We start from the raw sequence: 21,365 nt of genomic DNA on the forward strand, positions 1-21,365 counted from the left end.
CTTTTTTACTTATAACTTTTATCTATTTTTTCTTCTTCTCAATCATATATAACTTTGGCACTTCATAGCTTCATATTTTTGTTCTCCTTAGTAATATCACAACACCTTATTGTTGGAACAAATTATCCAATTTTATTGCATTAGTTTTAGAGCTTAATAATGGAATATAGTTTTCTTCTTTGAGTTATACCAATGGTTGTAATTTAGTCGGGTATACATAGATTGGACTTAACTTGGTACTATTATACTCTGCTTATGTTTGGCTTGAGCTTGTATCGAGCTTTCACATGTCGTTCAAACTTGATTTGTACAAAATTTCAATACTTGACTTTGATTTGTACTTGTTTTCTTTATGACTAGTGAACGAGCATTTAAACTACCAAAAATTCAAATGCACATATCGATTATTGTATAAAAGTTTTAATAAATAATTTTACATATCTAAATAAATAAACAATTTAATAAATAAGATGAGAAAATGAACTAACCCACATGATCTCATCTAGTATATATAATAAATATTTTCTCACAATGATACGTTCTAAGATAGAGAAGAAACTTGAAAACAAGAGCAAACAAATCCAAATAAACTTGTACTATCAATTAACTCATAATACAAAATATTTCAACAATTGATATAATAATATATTAATATTAAATATATAATTAAATAAATTCTTTCTAGTCCAATTTAATTAAATTTATCTATCATATTTCATCCTAATTTTCATCAAGTTAAATATCAAATATTTAACAAGTTACTTGTTGAACAACAAATGAGTTCGTTCGTGAACATAAATGAATAAGTTTGAAAATGTTCATGTTTAGTCCATCTAACCTTCGAGCTTTTAAGAAATATTCAAACTTAATTGTTTACTAATTTAAACAAATATGTTTGAGTCTTAATTAAGCCGAGTTCAAGTTGTTCATCTACAACCCTAATTATACCAAATTTAATCATAAACTAGCACATAAAATATATAGATACATTTTATGGCTATAAGCAACACCTTTGTACAATAACTCCACCATTTTTATGTAGGCAGGGATTTCTTCATGCTTTCAAGAAGATAAGATGAATAATTGCATACAATATCATATTAAAATTATACCAAACAATAGAAAAAAATTAAAATAATCATCAAATATCTATAAATTGCTCTGCAAAAACAAATCTCTCATAAAAATATTTAAAAAAATTATATAAAAAAATTTGCATGCATGAATTATTTTCTATGTGCATGCATCATGTTCAATCTTCAAATATATTTCAAGTCAATGATTATAAATGGCTATAAAAACAAAGGAAAACTTCACTGAAATTTACAACTAAAACATAAGGCTTATCAGCTGCTACTACTAAACCTTTGACTCCCATTCTTCGCCGCATGCTTCTCCATTTCTTGACTCGGCCGGCCATCTTCGCTGCTCGAAGCCGAGTGAACCTGACCATATTCGCTGGTTTGCTCGCTATGTCCGCTGCCTCCATATTCACGGCTTCCGAGCGCCAGTTTTCTGAAATTTTTGATGTCTTCAATGTACTGCATTGCATCATAATCCGAGCTGGCATACGAACCGAATGCGCCGCTTTGACCCGGTTTGAGTCCTTCATTCGGATCGTCAAGAAACACATCTCCTTCCAATGCTCTAACAATCTTGACAGAAAAGAGTGGCTCAGTTTAGTTTTTACTGCAGAAATATCTCACAATAGCATTTTGGAAATCACCAAACTCCATGTATTTAGGTATCTAACTCTTAAACTGAAACTTTTACGTAAATGCCGCCTTAGTTATGCACGAAATTGTGTATTTCACTTTCTAAAGTTAAAATGGTGGTGTTATTGATGTGATATGAAAGATTTGGGGTGGTATAAATGTAAAAACAAAAGGAAGATTTACAAATCTAACACTTGAACTTCAATTTTGACATAAATATCACCTTGCTTATGCATGAAAAGGTGTACTCTTTTTTTAAATTAAAATGGTGGTATTTTGGTGTGATATGAAAGATTTGGATAGTATAAATGTAAAAGATTACGTTTAGGTGTTAATTATGTAAATACATAGGTTTGTGCGCTTCGTATCTAAATTTCATAAAGATAAAATTTAGGTGTAACATATAGAAATTGGGATGTGCGTATTTTAATGGCCTAACATATGTATTTACATACATAGAGGCATTAACATACATGATACATATCATCTTTCTTATGCATGAATATGTGTATTTCACTTTTTAAAAATTAAAATGGCGGTGTTTTTGGCGTGATATCAAAAATTTGGATGGTATAAATATAAAAAATAAAAGAAATATGTATGTACATACAACTAAATTCTTATGTATTTACATATCTAACACCTAAACTTTAATTTTAACATACATAATACCACCTTACCTATGCATGAAAAGCAGTATTCCACTTTTAGAAAATAAAATAATAAAATTTTTTATGTGATATGAAATATTTGGGTGATATAAAAATAAAAAATAATGTTTAGATGTCATTTAGGTCTTAGATATGTAAATATATAAAAATTTGGCTGCATGCATGTAAATGCCCATAACACATTTTGATAAGGGACAACAAATCTCACATGGGAAATTAAGATACATAGCACACAATTCTTATGTATTTACATGTCATATCTAAACTTAATGACATATATAACATTTTAGTGCTTTGAACCTGTGCATGAAAATATGTATTTCACGTTTAAAAAGTGATGATAGAGTTAATTTTTATGTGATATTAAAGATTTGAGTGTCATTCATGTAAATATGAAAGTTTAGATGTGAGATATGTAAATACATACGAATAGTGTGCCATACATATAAGTGCTCCAACTCAAATTCATGAACTGGAGGGAGTTATAATGGTACCTGACTCATCAGCGGCCTTCGCTTAGCCGAATGGCGGACAGCGACGGCAGCGCAAGCAATCATGCTTCTCATCTGCGTTGTATTGTATCCACGGCCAAGGCGTGGATCTACAAGGACGTCAAAGTTCCAGTCGTCTATAGCACGCGCAAGCAAGGGCCTTGCCTACGGCAAAAAAAACATAACTTGGTTAACCTCTTTCGCCTCAAAGGATCAAACAATTTTAGCGGTTTTTGCATGATAAACATACCCAATCGACCAAACTATCGTCGAGGAAAGATTGATTTGAATCGAAAGGCTGGCGACCGGTTATTAGCTCGAGGAGCATGACACCGAATGAAAATACATCAGATTTATCAGTAAGTTTGCCTGTAGATGCATACTCTGGGGCGAGGTAACTGGAAACCAAAAACGAATCAGTAGTAGGAAAGCTTAAAAAAGATTGTAGTTCATGTTTGCTCGTGTTTGGCTTCAGAATTTGCTCGAGTTTGACTAATTTTTATAAATTTGCTTATTTGATGAGCCAAACACAAAAGCCTCGCTTTAAAGAATATGTTATACCCAAAAGTTCCCATGACTCTGGTGGACACATGAGTGTTGGTCTCCGACGCGATTTTTGCAAGCCCAAAATCTGAAACCTGCAAATTATTAAAAGTTAGTTCCGGAGTACATGTGAAATACAAAGGATGTGAGGGATGAAACTTTCGCAAGCCCAAATCATGCTTTTTACATACCAACCACCCAAAATATTAAATATAACATTTTAACCCGAAACTTTAATATGACAAACTTTAGGCGTCAAACAGGTAAATTCATAAGAACTTCGTGGTATGCGTCAAAAAAAGGACATGATGATGATCGAAAATTGTACCTTCGCCTCAAAGTTGAAGTCAAGAAGAATGTTGGATGCTTTAATGTCGCGATGAATAATCTTAGGATGGCCTGCAAATTTAATAATTAAATGAGATGGTGTTCTACTGACTGGTAGCCTGAATTAGTATAAAACTAGATATTAGAGCTAATAAAAACAAATGTAATAGCCAAAACATGAAACATACAGTCTTCATGTAAATATGCGAGTCCTTTCGCAGAGCCGAGGGCGATTTTCAGTCTGGTTGGCCAATCTAAAGTAGGCCTGCCTTTTTCTGTAAAATGAAAATAGAACATTTATTGCACTGAAAAAGTAAAATTAGTCGATCCTTTACTGTTAACAATTCAATCTAGAATTACCAGCAAATAAAAAAGGGAAATTTACATATATATTCATCACAAAATTTTTTTATAGTTACATATTTAAAGCCTAAGCTTTCATTTTTACATTTATAATGCTTTGGTGTGATAAGCCTATGAATGAAAATGTGTATTTAACTTTTTAAAAGTTGGTGATAGTGATATTTTAGAAGTGACATTAAAGAATGGGTGTTCAGTAATGTAAATACATAAGATTGTGTGGTATCAGGGGCGGAACCAACTTTCGTCCGGGATGGGCAATTACCCTCTGTAATTTGTAATTTCTCTATATAAATAGTAAAAATTAATATTCTTTTCTTATATACTTCAGGTAATTTAGTAATTTTAATGTATTTCATGTTTAAAAAAATAGCAATGATGGTATTTTTGAGGTGATGTTAAGGATTTGAGTGGGATGCATGTAAATATGAAAGTTTTGCTGTTACATATATAAATACATAAGAATTGTGTGGTATGTAAATGCCCCTTCTTTAACTCCTATAAAATCCCATTGGAATAATTGTAGAAAACGACAGCTTAAGCCATTCCTAATTTAAATACAAAAACAATAAACCTCTAATCCATTTTCAAAGTAAAAGACACATCATTTAGCCACATATCATAACTAAACATTGAATTAGATTCCAAAAAACAAAATAACAAATTAAGTTGCAAAAATCTCACCATGAAGATGGAACTCCAATGTATTATTTGGTATGAACTCATAAACCAGTAATCTCTTCCCATCAGCAATGCAGTATCCAACTAACGAAACCAAATGCTTGTGATGCACTCGACTGATGATTTCGACTTCAGCCTGGAACTCACGCTCGCCTTGCCCGCTACCGGACTTCAACTGCTTAATGGCAACTTCTTTACCACTCGGCAGCATTCCTCGATGAACATATCCAAACCCACCTTGCCCGAGAAGATTAGCATCCGAGAACCCATCTGTTGCCATTACCAACTCTTCATATGTAAATGTGCTCCTCGAGAAGCCAAGAGCAAAGCCTGGTGATGGTGGAGGCAGCGGATTTTCAGATCCGGAATAAGTTGACCCAGAACCTCCGCTGTTGGTGGGAAGCGGCGGTGGTGGCGGAGGGGGTGGATGAAAATGCATGGGAGAAAAGGGAGCGGGAGGAGCAAAGGGTGGGAAAGGTGGAGTTGGGGCTACTTTGACAATATGATCTGGTGGAGGAGCATTGTGCCAATTTTGGTGTTGTTGTTCATAAGGATGATCTGATAATAAATAGAGAAGATAAATTCATGATCAATCAAAAGATAAAGACAATGAAGAAAACAGAAATTAAAAGTAAATGTTGTATAATATAATGGATCTAAGAGAATTACAGTACTAACTAGCATCATAATGCTACAATCTAACATATAAGTGCAAGAACAAGCACACTAAAATATATATGTTAATAAGTATATCAATATGTGAACATAGTTGTCAAATAATTCTTTCAATGTTTTAGTACTTCTATAACAATTCATCAATAAATGAAATGCTTACAGACGCAAAATCATATTTATGAAAAAAACATTGTAGTTGTTGTATGAAAAGGCTTGTAACACCTTCTTTATTTGACATTATACAAACTAGGAATGATGTTTCAAACAGTGAAATAAAATAACATTTTAAAATTATATTTGATACCAAGTATTTGGGGTGTTAAAAATACCTTTTTTAACAATGAGTTTGAATGTAGTAAAGATGGCATTTATCTGTCTCTCAGAAAACGTCAATTAAATTTATCGAAAAGCTAACCATTTTAGATACTATGCAATGAAAACTTGAAAAAACGCTTCTCCCTATTGTTGTCTAGTTGGCAAGTTTATTAATAAGGCTATCACTTTAATAAGTATATCCTTTGTTGCTTTAATATATGGAAGAAAATGTTTAGTCTATTATAGATATAATCATTTAAGAATTGAACCTTTTTCCAATGTTGATTATGTTGAACATTGATCGTCAAAAGTCTATTTTAGGACACTCTTTTTGCGGATGATAATCTTCTTTCTTGGAAAAGAAAGAAGTAGATGATTATAACAAATATAGTGATAAAGTTGAATATAAACCGATGGCTCATTCTACTAATATTAATCCACTATATTGGTGAAGATTACAATATTGTGCCCTCTCCCCTAATTGAAGAATGTGAGATTATGTTCAAATTGTTAGCTTGGTCTCTTGTGAGCACAGTAGAAAATATTGAAAAAAAAATTATGGGTAAGGGGCGCTAATCTCAATCGATTGCTGATAAAGACTATTAAGCGATGATGGTCATTAGTATCAATTAATGATAGTCAAAAGGGGGTGAGGAATAGACACTGACGATTGAGTGTCAATGGATGTTCATAATCGTTGGTGTGGGTTGACTGCAAGCCACTTACAATGATTGTCAATATTGACCAATGAGCAGAGCTTCAAAATTCTTGAAATCCAATAACTCTCCTCACTCAACAAACCCTCAATGCGTAAAATAATGGCATATTTTGCAAAATCCCAAACATTAAAGGCGTAGAACTACCTCTAGATCATTTGATTTTTCTTGAGGATTCAATTGCCTCAGTTATATCAGAATTGAACAATCTTAAATATGTTAACATTCTTCTAGTTAAGATACACACTTTATCCATAAATTTTCTAAAACCAAAGTTCATATTGTCCTAGAATCAATTGAAAGGTTTTTAATCCCATGCATGCTTTATGAATAGAAAATTGTGTTAACATTTGTGTTTAATTGGATGAATAATCTAAACAATAAAAAAGTTCGTATGTTACTGTTTGAAGAAAGTATTATAGTTAGGAAGAGCTGTTCTAGAAGGACCCTAATCTCAAATCCCTTGGATCTTCTCAGCCACTTTGACCAAAGTTTATTTTAAAAAACAATAATAAAAAACAAAATAGGAACACCTGAAAGAACACCAAATAGCAAGCAAGATCTAATCTTGACAACCAGGCTTCAAGAATAGAAAACAGGCCTAAATACACGAAAATTAGAACCAAATCTGCTAGATCTATAAAATCTACAGTTGATCAAATACAGAACCAAAAAAAAAGAAGGAAAAAAGAAAAAAACACAGCACCTTTTGCAGGGGGTGGCGGCGAAGCACCATGAAACTGATACAACGGCGGCGATGCCGCCGGCGGCGGCCGGCGGCGACAGATAAGAAGGGGGGGGGTGCGGCCGTCGGCGGCCGACGGCGTCGCTTCTTTCTAAAGCAGCAAAAGCAGACAGTACCCAACAGCAATAGAATCACCACTCCACCCACAATCAACCCTACCAAAAGATCCGTAGATACCGAATCCGAAGATGACGGTGGAGAGGGGGGCGAAACATGGGACGGCGGTTTTTTTCCCCCCGACCCAGATGATCCGCCCGGTGGGGGTGGGATCGAGGATGAGGGTATCGCAGGCGGCGCCGGAGAAGGCGGAGTGGATGACGGAGGAGGCGTAGATGAGGAGTTTGGAGGTGCCGCGGCCGCCGGAGGTGGAGGGGATGGGGGCGATTGAGGAGGAGGAGAGGTGGGAGGGGAAGCGGAGGGCGACGGAGGAGAGGTGGGAGGCGACGGAGGAGTAGGGGAGGTCGGTGAAGGGGCCGAGTTAGGTGATGGAGAGGACGACATCACTGCGGCGAAAATGGCAGTGGAGCTGCTCCTTCGCTGTTGGGGCAAGAAAACAAAGAAGGCGATATTTCTCTGTGTATCACTCGGACAAAAGCGGAATGAAGGGCAAGTGGTCGAGGGACTCAACCGGTTTTTTTTTTTTTTTAATTATTATTATTTGCCACGTCAGTTATTTGTTGATGTGAAGGGCCCCATTGATGGGTCCCACACAGTTTCTTTGTTATGTGGGATTAAATTTTTTATTGAGGATATAGTATTTTATCATACAATTATAGATTTGAATAAAAAATAATACCTTTTAGTCTCATCTTCTTTTTTTTGAACAAAAAGATGTAAAAAATAATATTTTACATCTTAAATTAATATGTTTTGAATTTTCAATTTATATTTTTAGTTATTTTTTTATTAGAGACCTTCGGCTCCAGAAGTTGCTCCTATGAATAGGAATATAAGTGAGTAGAGTTGAGTCCGAGTCAAGCGTATTCGATGCATTTTTTTTCATATATAGTTTGAATTGAAAAATAAGAGATCGTATGACAGGAGTTTGTTGGAGAATGATTGACTAGACCGACACATTAAGAAGGAAGGGGAAGAAATTATGACAAGAGCTTACTTGTTAGGTTATTAAGAGGAAAAGTTTCATTGAATAAAAGGAGTTTGTGAAGGTTATTGTTGTCGAAAAGTATTGATTGGCATTAGGCTAGCAGAGGCTCGAGTTCAAGCTCAAAGAATATATAAGCTATAATGTAGGCTCTAACATCAACTTAAGATTTGAGGAACTCAGCTAGTGATTTGAGTTTGAGTTAGCTTGAGTCAAGAAGTCAACTATGAGCAATCCCAAAAATTGTTCGTCGTTCAATTTGAGCTACATAAAGGTGGACATTCTTCAAGGTTCTTAATTGCTGGCCCCGAGAAAGCTAAAATTTATGTTTTGTTCTTACATTTATATAGGATTTCTAATAGGAAACACTTTCGATGTAGGCGATGTGGTACTAAATAAAAAAGATGGGGTGGAAATGGGAGAATTGTGGGGGCATTTACATGCATACCAGCCAACTCTTATGCATTTACATATATAAATCCAAAATCGAAGAAATTAGAGAGAACAAAATGGAGTTTGCTTTATTTTAAAAACATTTACATATATACCAACCAAGTTTTGGCTCATAGCTCGGCTTATTTATTTCGATCCGAGCTAAACTTTAAATCGATTTTAGAGTGATTAATACTTTTTGAGCTAATTTCACAATCCTTTATGAAGCCAGAGTATTGCTTTTTTTCAAATGTATTCACTTTTCTTCTCATTTGAGACACTTTGGTTTATGGAACATCTCCTATAAAGATCTATGACAATAATATATTTAACATCCCACCCCTTCCTAAATTGTCTACTTTTAAAGATATTATGGATTCGATTTTGAGTTGAGTTGGGGTCAGCTTGAAATCGACGTCAATGGATTGAGTGTCGCTCTTCACTAGTTATATTCGATATCTAGCTAGCTCAACTCAAAATTGCAACGAGCTCGATCCAGCTCGAAATCAAAACGAGTTGGCTCAAATTGAGTTATCTGGGAACCGCTCCAGCTATAGATTGGCTTGAACTGGCTCAAAATTGAAATGAGCGGGCTCAAATTCAATTATTTGGATCTATTCTAGCTCAAAATTAGCGAGTGACTCATTATATACAATTTTATTTCCTATTTTATAAATAATTTTTAATCCAAAATTTAAGAAAATAACAAAATTGAATTTCATGCTAAATTTGATCCCTTCCTTCGAATCTCATGATATATTTCAATTATGGAATATTTTTTTCAAATTACCAAATACAACATGAAAGTATTTGATGCCTTCTTCCTTTAATTTATGTTAATTTTAATTTTCATTAATAAAGTAATATTTTATTATTATTGCTAAAAGTAATGCGGACACATAATTTTTTAATATTAAAGGATGGCTCCAAAACAAGAAATATCTCACTTAATTGATTGTCGTGGAATTTGCCAAAAATAGTATTTATTAATGCAGTTTGTATTATTCAAGTTTTATTCGTGGGCCAATTTGTAATTATTTATATTGCGTTTATTCCACAATATAATGTCGGATTAGGAAGATTCCATAAAGTTTAAATTAATAATAGTAAATAAATAATAAATTGTTAGTGCTGATCCCGGGAGGATTTGGAAGAAATTGTTTACTAAATTTGATGAAAATGACAATTTTGCCTTGCCATTTTTGTAAATAAGCTCTATACGAAAACTAGAAATTATTGCGTACGGAGAGCATATGTAAGCTGTGTGCGCTCTCCCGTCACAGCTACACATCAACCATCTTTGTATGTTAGTGGGTCTCACTTTAAAAAAAAAAAAAATTAAAGGGATAGTTGATGTGCGATTGTGATCGGGGAGCGCACGTCGCTCTGCGTAACGCTCTCGGTACACAATAATTTTTCATACAAAAACACATGTTTTTTTTAAGGTAATGATTCTTTTAGTAAAATATGATAGGGGCATTTACATACACTCCACACTTTCTTATATATTTACATATTTGACATCACAACTCCGATTTTCAAATTCATAACAATTACATACAAAATTATTGAATAAATCAAAATTTAAATTTTATTATTTATGTTTATTTGAAAATGGAAGCTTTACATATGCATCATCTAATTTATATGTATTTATATATTTAATATTTAAAATTTAATTTTTTACAGTTATATGCCACTTTATTTATGTTTGAAATGATTTGTTTCAATTATTAAAAGTTTAAAATTTTAATAGTTAAAATAATGTTATTTTTGATTTGATATGATATATTTTAATTTTATAAATGTAAGAAGTAACATTTGGGCATTCGATATATAAATATATAAGAATCGGGTGTAATGTCTGTAAATGTCCCTATTTTATATAGTTAAATAAAAAATTAAAATTTGTACACAAAAAATGTGCTCCTGTTGATCCAAAAGAGATCTAATGGCACAGAAGGTCCGCTAGACGACCAAAAGACCATTTAGGCCGACAAGAAAGGATCATTCGTGCCAAAGATTGGACAAAGGTCTAGTATCCCCAACAATCCCACAAGTATCAATGTGAGACTCTCTCAACAGCTTCCCTAAAAATCCTCATAAATCACCAAGAAACAAGCAAACTTATTGGCAGCCAAAAGGCGGACCAATTGCTGCTCTCAAAGGTGACCGTCTTCCTAGAGCGAAGGTCAACCAGTACCCAGACAAGATGATCAACCGACTCGAGGATCTGCCGCCCAAAAGGTCTAGCTAGACAAAAAGATGCTAAAACAAATACAAATAAAAACAACAATGATAAAGACATTAATGTCCTCTAGCCCCCTATTAAAGCACCGACAGAAATAATTTTTCAATTTTGTCATCTATCTTTATAAATAAGGGACTTATAGCATGTGTTATGGGACTTTTGACTTTTCTCTCTTGACCTATACACTATAAAGATATTTCTCTTCCCTTTTCTCTTGTAACAGTTATAAAATGAGTCATAGAGCCCACGAATACCCTGATTCGACTTAACGAGACAAGTTTATGTGTTATATTTTATTTATTTCTCATTCTCTCTACTTTTCCCTCAAAGTTCCTACTGCTCCGATGTTTAGGCATGTCTCACAGAATAAATTTGGATTGAATATTTGAAAATTGCGGTGAGTGTGAAGTATGCTGCCAATAAAAAAGGAAGTAACACTAATGATGAGAAATGCGCTTCTGAGAACTTCCTAACAGCGATCGCCGTAAGAAGTTCATGCAACTAAAGATCCACAGCAGAAAATGTTGTTTATGTCGTCTTCCTAGAGGCTTTAGTTATGAGGTGTACCACAAAATTGATGGTAAACTCCCAATGGTTGAAACAACCGACCGACCGTACATATGTACCTCTCGGGCGATTCCAGACGGCTGACACCTTACCTATAAAATAAAAAGAGTATTACTTTAAGACTTATCTTGTATTATAATACAAAATTCTTCAATGTTTTCTCATGTCTAATTGGCACTTGGGGAGCTTGAACCCATGAAGCAGCGCCGACAACGACCTCAACAACGTCAGGTCTATAGAATTACTTACAACACTCCAGCATCGTATCTCTTGGTCTCTAAGCTTGAAACATATAAAGCTCTGGAGTTGATTCCCGGCCCCGTAACGACAAGCTCTGCAAAGGCTACGACGAAAATCACCCCACCAGAAAGTCTCGATGATTACATCGTTGACCTCATTTTTGATGAGGTATAGTCTTTTTCTCCTAAGTGAATTAATTTTTTTTGAAATTAAACTTGGTATCATCTGAAAATTAATTTCAACAAACATAGTTAAAATGATTATTTCTAGAAACGAAATTTAATACCTTGATATACCACATATATTTACATAACACTAAACTTTTATACTGCATGCATACTGCTCACTTTCTTAACATCACATAAAAAAATACAGCAATTTTTTAACTTATTAAAAAGGGCAGACATCTTTTTATAACACCAAAATATTATAAATATAAATATCAAAATTTATATGGTAGAGTAATATGTAAAGGAATTAGACTTGTGTGGTGTATATGTATGTAAGGTTCCCTTTAAAAACTAAAAACCTTCGAGAAAACACAAATAAGACATCAAATAATAAATCATAGAAGTTTTGCCAACCAACACTATTCAAGACAATCGCATGAATAGATTTGTCTCTTGGGAAAATGAGGGAATTTGTGTCTCTTTAAAAAAGAGGGCTTGGCGCCTCTCATGTGCTTGTGTGGGGGTTTGTGTGTGTTTGTGTGTGTGTGTGTGTGTGTGCGCGTGTGTGCGTGTGCGCGCGCGTATATATGTGATTATAAATTAACCACATTCATGATATTGGTGTGAGATTAATTTGGTTTGTGCGGTTCCCCTTTGTGATCTTGATCGGTGGAGAAAAATAACTTTTGACTGTTTTTTCTCAAAAAAAAAAAGAAAAGAAAAGTAAAAAACAGTTTGTACATCAGAAGGTCTCAGTGCTTATCTTAAAGAGATTAGCAGTATGAACATGGAAGATGTGATGCAGGAAGATTTCCTACGTGATGATCATGAACTTTGCCGATCGAGCTAGACGATCCATGTTGGCCGAATTAGATTCAACACAGTCAAGAGACTAGCACGGAGATGCCCTGACGATTCACATAAGTAATGAAGGAACCAGACAAGAGAATGACGTGATCGTAAATCAATAGGAGGTGAGCCAGACAAAGAATAGTCATTTGGCGGAGGGGAGTCAGCTTATGAGGAATATTTGATTGCCTGGAGTAGAGATGCATGATAGTTAATTAGGCTATCTCGACCAACCAAACCTAGGTGAGCAAACAAAAAAAAATGACTGGGCAGCAGGTCAGCAGGTCATCGCTTGTGAAATATCAAAACCTCTCAAGGTGGGGACAAAAATGTAATAACATGATTGTGGTAAGCTATCTATAAAGAGATGAAGTATTTGATCAAGACGTGATCACTTTTTACTATTCATTCTCTCAATGTATTCTCTCTCCTCATTTATGCTTTATTTTTTTGTTGTGATTCAAGAATAATCTCAGTTAACACAACCTAAAATGTGCGGTAAGCATGAATCACACATCAACTAGAAGAGGAGCAACAGAAAGAGAAGAACCATATTATAGAGATACCGACAATTTAGGGTGCACCAAAGAATTTATGACCTAACACATCCAACTGTTGGAGATTAGATGTTGGAGGTTAACTGAGGCGCATTGACTCAAGAAAAATATTAGTAACCATGGGATGAAGGGCTAATGCCCAATGACAAAAGAGTGCCCTCTCCACCCAGTCTTGGAAATGGAAGGCGGCTCCCAATACTGATATTGTTGGGCCGTCACCAATCAAGCGACATTGATTTGAGCATATTGAGGCGTCCCGTCAACCTGAGAACATGTTCTCACTGCAAATTTCTGAGGGCAAACACCTAGAACGGTTTAAGATCCAAACACTAGAGTACTACAATGAGCGGACTGATCCGTCTGACTACATAACCTCGTTTGACTCAACCAAGTGTTTTTTGAGGGTCTTTGATGCAGTAAAATGTCATTTTTTTCTTTACCACACTGAGAGAGTCGGTGCTCATGTGGTTGCATATTACCATCGAGAGTAATCACATCATTCCTTGATTTTATACGAATATTTTTGGCGTAATTTGCCAGTACCTAGAAACCTCAAAATAGCTCACAAAATCTCCTACAGATCCGCTAGGGGCAGAGCGAGAGTCTGCTTTCATTCATCACTCATTTTAAGAAGAAGATATTGAAAGTGTGAGACTTAAACCTCCCTTCTTCCATGCCACTCCGGTTTAAGAGCTGAAGGAAGTACCCTTCCGATGCACACTAGGCCTGTAGTGGCCAAAGATGCTATAAAAGTTGTTGATGTTGGAAAACAATCAGATATCAATCGAGGACACCCGTCACATAAAAAAAGGACCGCTCAAGTAGGGCTGTGAAATTGGCGCAAAGATCGTAAATCGCTCGAAAATCATATCGAACCATTCTAGCTGAGCTACAAGCCAAATTAAAGGATTAATTCGATTCGATTTCAATTTGTCCTCGGCTCGAATGCTCGATCATAAATAAATAGAAGGCAAAACCAGTACAGATGAGTCGATATGACGGGAGAGTCAGCTTATGATGAATGATCGATCGTCTTGTCAATCAGGCCGTCTTGATTGACCAAACCCAATCAATCGAGCCTGGCTGAACAAACCAAGAAATGATCAAGCGGTAGGCCATAACACGAGAAATATCAGAAATACCCCACTATGGATCCTCTTTAGGTGGGGGCAAAGAGGTTATAAAATGATTGTACTAAGTCCTATACAAACAGAGGAAGCATCTAATCAAGAGAATATTAATTTTTACTTTTCATTCTCTCCTTATGTACGCACTATTTCTTGGGTGTGATTCATAGACAATCTCGTATTCAAAACTATTATATATATATATTTTTATTTTTATTCAAAATATGCTTTCATTTGTTTTTTCTTAGAAATAAAAAAAAATAGACATCATTTTTTAAATTCGAGCACCATGAGACATATAAGGTCATATTTCCTAAAATTTTAAAAATATAACAGTTTTTTGATAATTTAAATATAATACTTTTATTTTATATAAGATTATATATATATTTTTAATTTAAGGAAGGCTAAGTCCATCCCAACATATAATGTATTAATATTCTACCATTTTTTAATTTAAAACGAAATTAAAAAACTCAATTTACTTTAATCAAATATTAAAAGTCCGGGCTTTGTTAAATTTTCACCAATCAAATTCAGTCTATGCAGTGGGCCCAGTTCAAATCAATATAAAGCGATGCCCTCGTAGAACTCACATGGTAGCCACGTCAGCATGTTGTGACTCGTTTGGTGGGGCCACTTTTGATCTCAAAAGTGTCACCATCAGCCGACGGCTGACGCGCGCACATTGTGGGCCCCAATAAAACCTCAGGTTTTGCACAAAACTTTTTTTTTTTCCGACATTTTTATACATAATGGGGGCGGCTCGTTCATATTTCCAGCGCAAAAAATATCTTCGTGCTCGGCTCGTTTGCTTAACGAGTTAAACACGAACTATTCAAGAACAAAGAGTTCTTTTAACAATCCTAATAATATAACAATAGCACAATAAATATTTGAGCAAGATTTAAAAATTATTATTTATATTAAAACATCATTTGAATCTAATTTAATAATTTTTATTCTATTTTCTTAATTAATATTTTAATTGGTTATAAATCTTTATAATCTTGTAGTCAATTATATATTTTTTTAAATACTACTTTATATACATATACATATATATATATATATATATGTACATATACATATATATATACATATACATATACATATACATCTATATGTACATCTAGATCTATGTACATGTACATATAACACATCTTAGTTCGTGTTCGGCTCATTAACTTATCAAATGCAATTAACGAGCCGAACACGAGCTTCTTAACGAGTCGAACACGAGTTGTTCACGAACAACGAGCCATTTTGACAGCCCTAAATTACATACCACACAACTCTTATATAATTACATATCTGTAATATTTATATTATATATCACTTAATCTTTAACATTTAATTATCTTTTTAAAATTTTAACACACTTTTCATGCATAAATTTATTAAAGTAAATTGTTTTAAGTGTAAATATCAAATTTTAAGTGTTTGGTACATTAATACACAAAAATTATGGGGTATATATGTATATTTTCCTATTTTATTAAAATCATGTTCTTTTGATAGAATATGACATCTCATTATTGTAAATGCTAATCTAAGAGTTAATTATGATTATTTTTGAGGGAGTTTTTTTTTATATCTTGTATATATATATATATATAATTTAAAATTTTAAAAACACAAATATCTTTTTATTTTTTATGTGGAATACACTAAGAAAAAAAAAAAATTCAAGAAGTCTAATCTAGTTGAAATAGTCTACCATACATGTGAAGTTACAAATATTTGCTCTTCATCATTATTAGATATAATATGATTACAAATTATATGATGACAATTGGATAATAGTTATTAAACACTGATGGACATGCAATGATTATGAGGGCATGCCGATCAAATGTTAATAGATGAGATACAATAATCAGATGATGATTCTCACAAGATAACAATCACACAATAATTGTTAGTCAATAATTTTTGTATGATAGATATAGAGTGATGACAACAATTAGATGACAATGATATTTAGTACCAGTTGTTGGCATTCATATCTTAAAGAGCTCTATTGTTCCTTCACTCTGAGCTTTTTCTAATTTTAAGTATTTGTGTTATTCATGTGAATTATGTGGGTCTATTTATAATTTTATAGAGTTGTATTTTGATTATTATACTCAATGTTCTAAAACACTCTATCAGATAATCAATATTATTTCATTTGATCACATTTATTCAATATTTAAGTAGCTCAATGGTTTCAATATTCATTGATGTTTAGATCATTCATTTATTATTATTTTTTGGTTGAGATGCTTGATTTGATAATAAGCATGCAAGATATAGAGATTATAAAACACAAGCATTTCTCATCAAATAACACCAATTTATATGTACTCGCATGATGACCAACAACAAAATCAACTGTATTTTTTAGGGTGGCCAATATCTCCAAATATTAGACAAAATAAAAAATCAAGGGAGGGGGGAGGGGGGTGTTGAACAAATTTACTAAATTGTCTAAACTATGTAATTCAAATACCAAAGTAAATGTTTTCCTGCAGATATCCAGTTAATCATTTTGGTAATTGATAATAGTCTCTTGAGGGACTATGCAAATGTTGACGAAGCTGATTAAAGACAAATAAAATATCTAGTCGGGTTATCATCAAGTATTGTAACTGTAACGCTCTAATTAGTTGGCAGAGTTTTGTGGGATTATCCGTTTTGAGCAGAAAAAATTTTCTTTTTGCTTTCTTGGCAGGTAATGAAGTGGATATTGGTTTACAACCTAGCATTGCTGCATCTTGGAGGATGCGAGTTAAATATTGTTGCGGAGAAATCAACGTATAGTTTGTTGTTCGGGTAACCTCAATGCCAAGAAATTTGGAAACCTGTCTCAATTGTTTTATCTAAAACTGAGAGCCAATCTTAGTTGTAATTTCTTCAATATATGTTAGGTTTTTTTTCCTTTTATCAACATGTCATCAACATATAGGAGAGCGTCTGTATGCTGTCTTGTTGTCTGTGAGATTAATAATGATGGATCTGCTTTGCTCGAATGAATATCGAGACCGTAAAAGAATTTTGAGAGAGTTGTGAACCATTACCTTGGAGACTGTTTAAGATTGTATGACACTTTCTTAAGTAAACGCACATGGTTTGGTAACTATATATCCACAAATCCAATGAGTTGCTGCATGTATATAGCTTCACTCAACTTGCCATGTAAGAAAGTTATTGAAAATCATATTGTAGAATATGCTAGTGTTTATTTAAAGCTATTGTAAATATAATATGAAGTGTTGTCATCTTAGCTATCAGAAAAAATACTTTTGATAATTGATTCCAAGCTCGTATGTAAGCCCTAGGCCACTAATCTTGCTTTGTATCTAGCTATCGTACCATTGGAATGAGGTTTTGTGGACTATGTACATCGACGCCCAATAATAGAATCATTAGTTGGAGTCTCCATTAGTTCCCATGTACTTTCTAATTGAAGAGCATGAATCACCTCATTTAAGTCTTTGCACCAATTTGCTGACTTTGTTGCCTTGGTATATGTGGTTGGTTCGGGACTCGGTTGTAGTTGGTATGAGAGGTTCAATTTTTAGATTGGTTTCAACTTTCTTGTTTTAGTTCTAATTTTCATTGGATGCAATGTATTTGCTTATGCTATATCAATTGCAAGTTCCTATTGAGTACTCGATTGTTGGGACTATGATTGTGGCGGTGAAGGAGCCAGATCATACGTTTGTGGTATTGAAACAGTCATATGAAGTTTTGTATTATTCTTTTATTGTAATAAGTTGTGATGTGGTGTTGAGATTGGAACCAATATAAGAGGTTTTGAATAAGAGACATGTGATTCTGGTTGTGGAACATTGATTGATTTATATGGGAATAGATCTTCCTAGAACATCACATGTAGATAAATGATTATTTTGTTGATTGTGAATTGTAACATTTGAACCTTTTGTTGGTTGACGAGCATCCAAAAAATATGCTTGGGTTCGAACGGGGTGCTAGTTTATGTGGTGTTAGTGATTTGTAACCAAGGATAGTAACATCATCTAAATGCCATATGATGAGTGTATGTTGGTGAATGATTAAAGATCAACTCATAAGGTGAAGTAGAGAAGATAATTTTGGAGAGTAAACGATTGATAAGATATACAATCGCCAAAAACAAGTCTACCCAGAATTTGAGTGGAACTGAGGCATCTTGTAGTCTTGTAGATGTGTTCTTGTGATTTCTATCAAGCGGCGGTCTTACGTTCAACTACCACATTCTATTGTGGGCTATATAATCAAACATGAGAATTGATATAGGATTCCATGTTTAGATAAAAAATTAGAATAGAATACTATTTTTGTATTTACCATTGTCATCAGACCTTAGGATTCTTATGAATCTTTGTAATTAATTGTTGATCATTTTGAAAAATGCCATACATTTTTGGGTCATTTTCAAATTTATGTTGCATTGGAAATGATAATAAGAAAAGAGAATAATCATCAATAAATAATACATAATAATGAAAGTCTTGATTGGAAGAAAATGGGGACATACCATGTAGATGAGAATAAATCAATTGAAAGGAAAAATACACTTGTAAAGAAGATGCAGAGAAATGTTACTTATGAATTTTATTTCAAGTGCATAATTCACATGTAAAGAATTTAGTTTGAATGCCAAGGGCTCTATGTACCTTTGAGATAAAATGAAACATGTCTTGATAGGGATGTCCCAGTCTCTTGTGTCATGTTGTGCAAACTTGAGAAAATGTGGCGAGAGCTTGACCAGGAATCATATGAGTCTTAGTCTATTGATTTGTTGAAATCAGATACAATCCATTAGAAATGTTGCCCCGAATCAGTACCTAATGTGTCTATGGATCAAAGATATGGAATCTATAGGAGTCAAATAAGATATTAAATTTATTATTGGTTATGAGTTTATATGATAATAGGAGGTTATGAGATAACGATGATTCATTCCATATATTTGGTAAAGGAAGCTTATGATTGGGTGTGAGAAGTATAACGTAGCTGGTGTGCTGAACTGTAAAAGTTTGCCATTTTCCAAACAGAACTAGTTCTGATCCATTGGTTGGATTGTATAACTGAAGTAGGTTCAAATTAACTGTTAGATGTGCAGTTGCTCCTGAATCCAATACTCAGATTGAAGTGTCAGTCTATAAGGCTCGGTTAGGAGAAGTGTTTTCCAAATTTATCTATGCTAACAAGTGTTAGATGCATGTTCAAACTTGTTTCAGATTTGACAAATAATTGGATTTCTGGATTGTGAGCGTCATCCTTTCATCCTTGATGTGAAGTTATTTCGATCACAATCTCGTGAATTCATGGAATTTTGACCCCTGGATGCAATCAAGTCCATTTGGGAATTGGTTGATAAAACCTTTAGATTGTCATTTTGCTTGATTTATCTCTTTGTAGCACAATATATAATAGAGTTCATCTAGATTCATTAGTTGTAGTTGGGATATTTTGAAGGTTTGATAAGTTGCAGGGAGTACATTCAATGTATATAAGATAATATCTTCCTGATTCATTTGTCACCCAACCACCATTATGTTATCAACCAACACCTTAATTGCTGCTAAGTATTATGTCATTGATTGATTGGTCATGGATAGGTCATGCAATTCATTTTTGAGGTAAATCATATGTGCTTATTCGTATTGTCTTTGCAATAGTAGTCCAAACTTCAATTGTGGTAGAGAGATGAAGGATGTATAGAGGAATAGTGGTGAAATAATCATGTATAATGCTCCCATTAGGTTTTGATCGATCATAATTCGCATTGTGTAAAGATGATTGAGGATTGGAGTATCATTTGTGAGATTGATAAATTTGGGAGGGCATGAATTGCTTTCCTCTAAATATCCAAAAACCCCATTTGTCGAATATACTGTGAGCACTTGAGCATTTCACAATGGATAATTCTTCGCCGATAATTGGTTGTGAGCAATATTTTCGACATTGCTCATAAGAAATTTGAGGTTGTGAGTGATGCTTGTGATGGATCCTATTTTTAGAGAGGAATATCTTTGTGTCTCTGCCGTATTAGAATTTGACATTTGTCCAAATAGAGTACTAAATTCTTTGAGAAAAGTAGTATTGGCTGAATACTTTTTTTATGGTAGACTCGAATAGAAGCTCAAATGTGCTTAAACTTACAGCTCCGATACCATAAATAGATATCAACAACATGGTTAGGTACTAATAATACTTTATTTTATTTTTTATTTTTATACATATAACTAACCTAAAATGACATGGTTGTTTATTTGATTCCAAAACACTGACATCACCTTGATAATTTCATCAAACATTAACACTTCTCATCAAAGAGTTCACATAATTACTTTCCCAACCTCCTAGCCCCAATAAGTCTGAAATATTAAGATTCATGTAAATATTTAATATTTTATTTAATATATTAACAAATGACAGGGACGTTAATGGGCCCATGAGGCACTTCATTTATTGTTTGTGGCCCAAAATGATTACGCAATTAATTATCGTAAAAAAAATGTTATAAGAACAAAAAATAATTAAAAATAACTTAAAATAAGAAAATTAGTCAATTTTTATTTAGTTTTAACTATTTTTTCCTTTCTTTCCGAATTTAAAAAAAAAATTAAAACTATTTATTTAATCTTTTTTTAAATGAAATTATTAATCGAGTGAACTATTTTTTTAAATAATAATTTCATGATTTTCTAAATAAAAGATAATATAAAATGTAAGATAAAAAACAATATATTGAATAAAAACTATTTTAAATGATGCTTTATTGATCATCTAAATAGAGGTCCATCACTTCAAACTGATTTAACATATATATATATA

General features: G+C 33.4%; 1 protein-coding gene across 1 annotated transcript; it reads right to left on the reverse strand.

The window, feature by feature from the left end:
- Window positions 1-1,207: 1,207 nt before the first annotated feature.
- On the reverse strand, window positions 1,208-7,829 carry LOC110028287 (proline-rich receptor-like protein kinase PERK1). The gene is made up of 9 exons (XM_020730072.1): window positions 7,301-7,829; window positions 7,201-7,256; window positions 4,792-5,346; window positions 3,936-4,022; window positions 3,749-3,819; window positions 3,439-3,515; window positions 3,128-3,275; window positions 2,881-3,042; window positions 1,208-1,655 (listed from the first exon to the last, which is right to left on the reverse strand). Exons 1-9 carry the CDS (start codon window positions 7,738-7,740, stop codon window positions 1,347-1,349), a joined length of 1,905 nt encoding a protein of 634 aa, XP_020585731.1. The 5' UTR covers window positions 7,741-7,829; the 3' UTR covers window positions 1,208-1,346.
- Between the last annotated feature and the right edge of the window lie 13,536 nt (window positions 7,830-21,365).

The sequence above is a fragment of the Phalaenopsis equestris genome, unplaced genomic scaffold (assembly GCF_001263595.1).
Source record: "Phalaenopsis equestris unplaced genomic scaffold, ASM126359v1 Scaffold000507, whole genome shotgun sequence".
NCBI classification, from domain to species: Eukaryota; Viridiplantae; Streptophyta; class Magnoliopsida; order Asparagales; family Orchidaceae; genus Phalaenopsis; species Phalaenopsis equestris.

Excerpts from the sequence above, each read along its gene's own strand:
- LOC110028287 (XM_020730072.1), bottom strand. The coding sequence starts at position 7,740 with ATGTCGTCCTCTCCATCACCTAACTCGGCCCCTTCACCGACCTCCCCT. Across the intron at positions 7,257-7,300 it reads CGCCGTCGGCCGCCGACGGC|GGCATCGCCGCCGTTGTATC; the intron begins CGCACCCCCCCC and ends GCCGCCGCCGGC. Across the intron at positions 5,347-7,200 it reads GCCGCCACCCCCTGCAAAAG|ATCATCCTTATGAACAACAA; the intron begins GTGCTGTGTTTT and ends ATTTATTATCAG.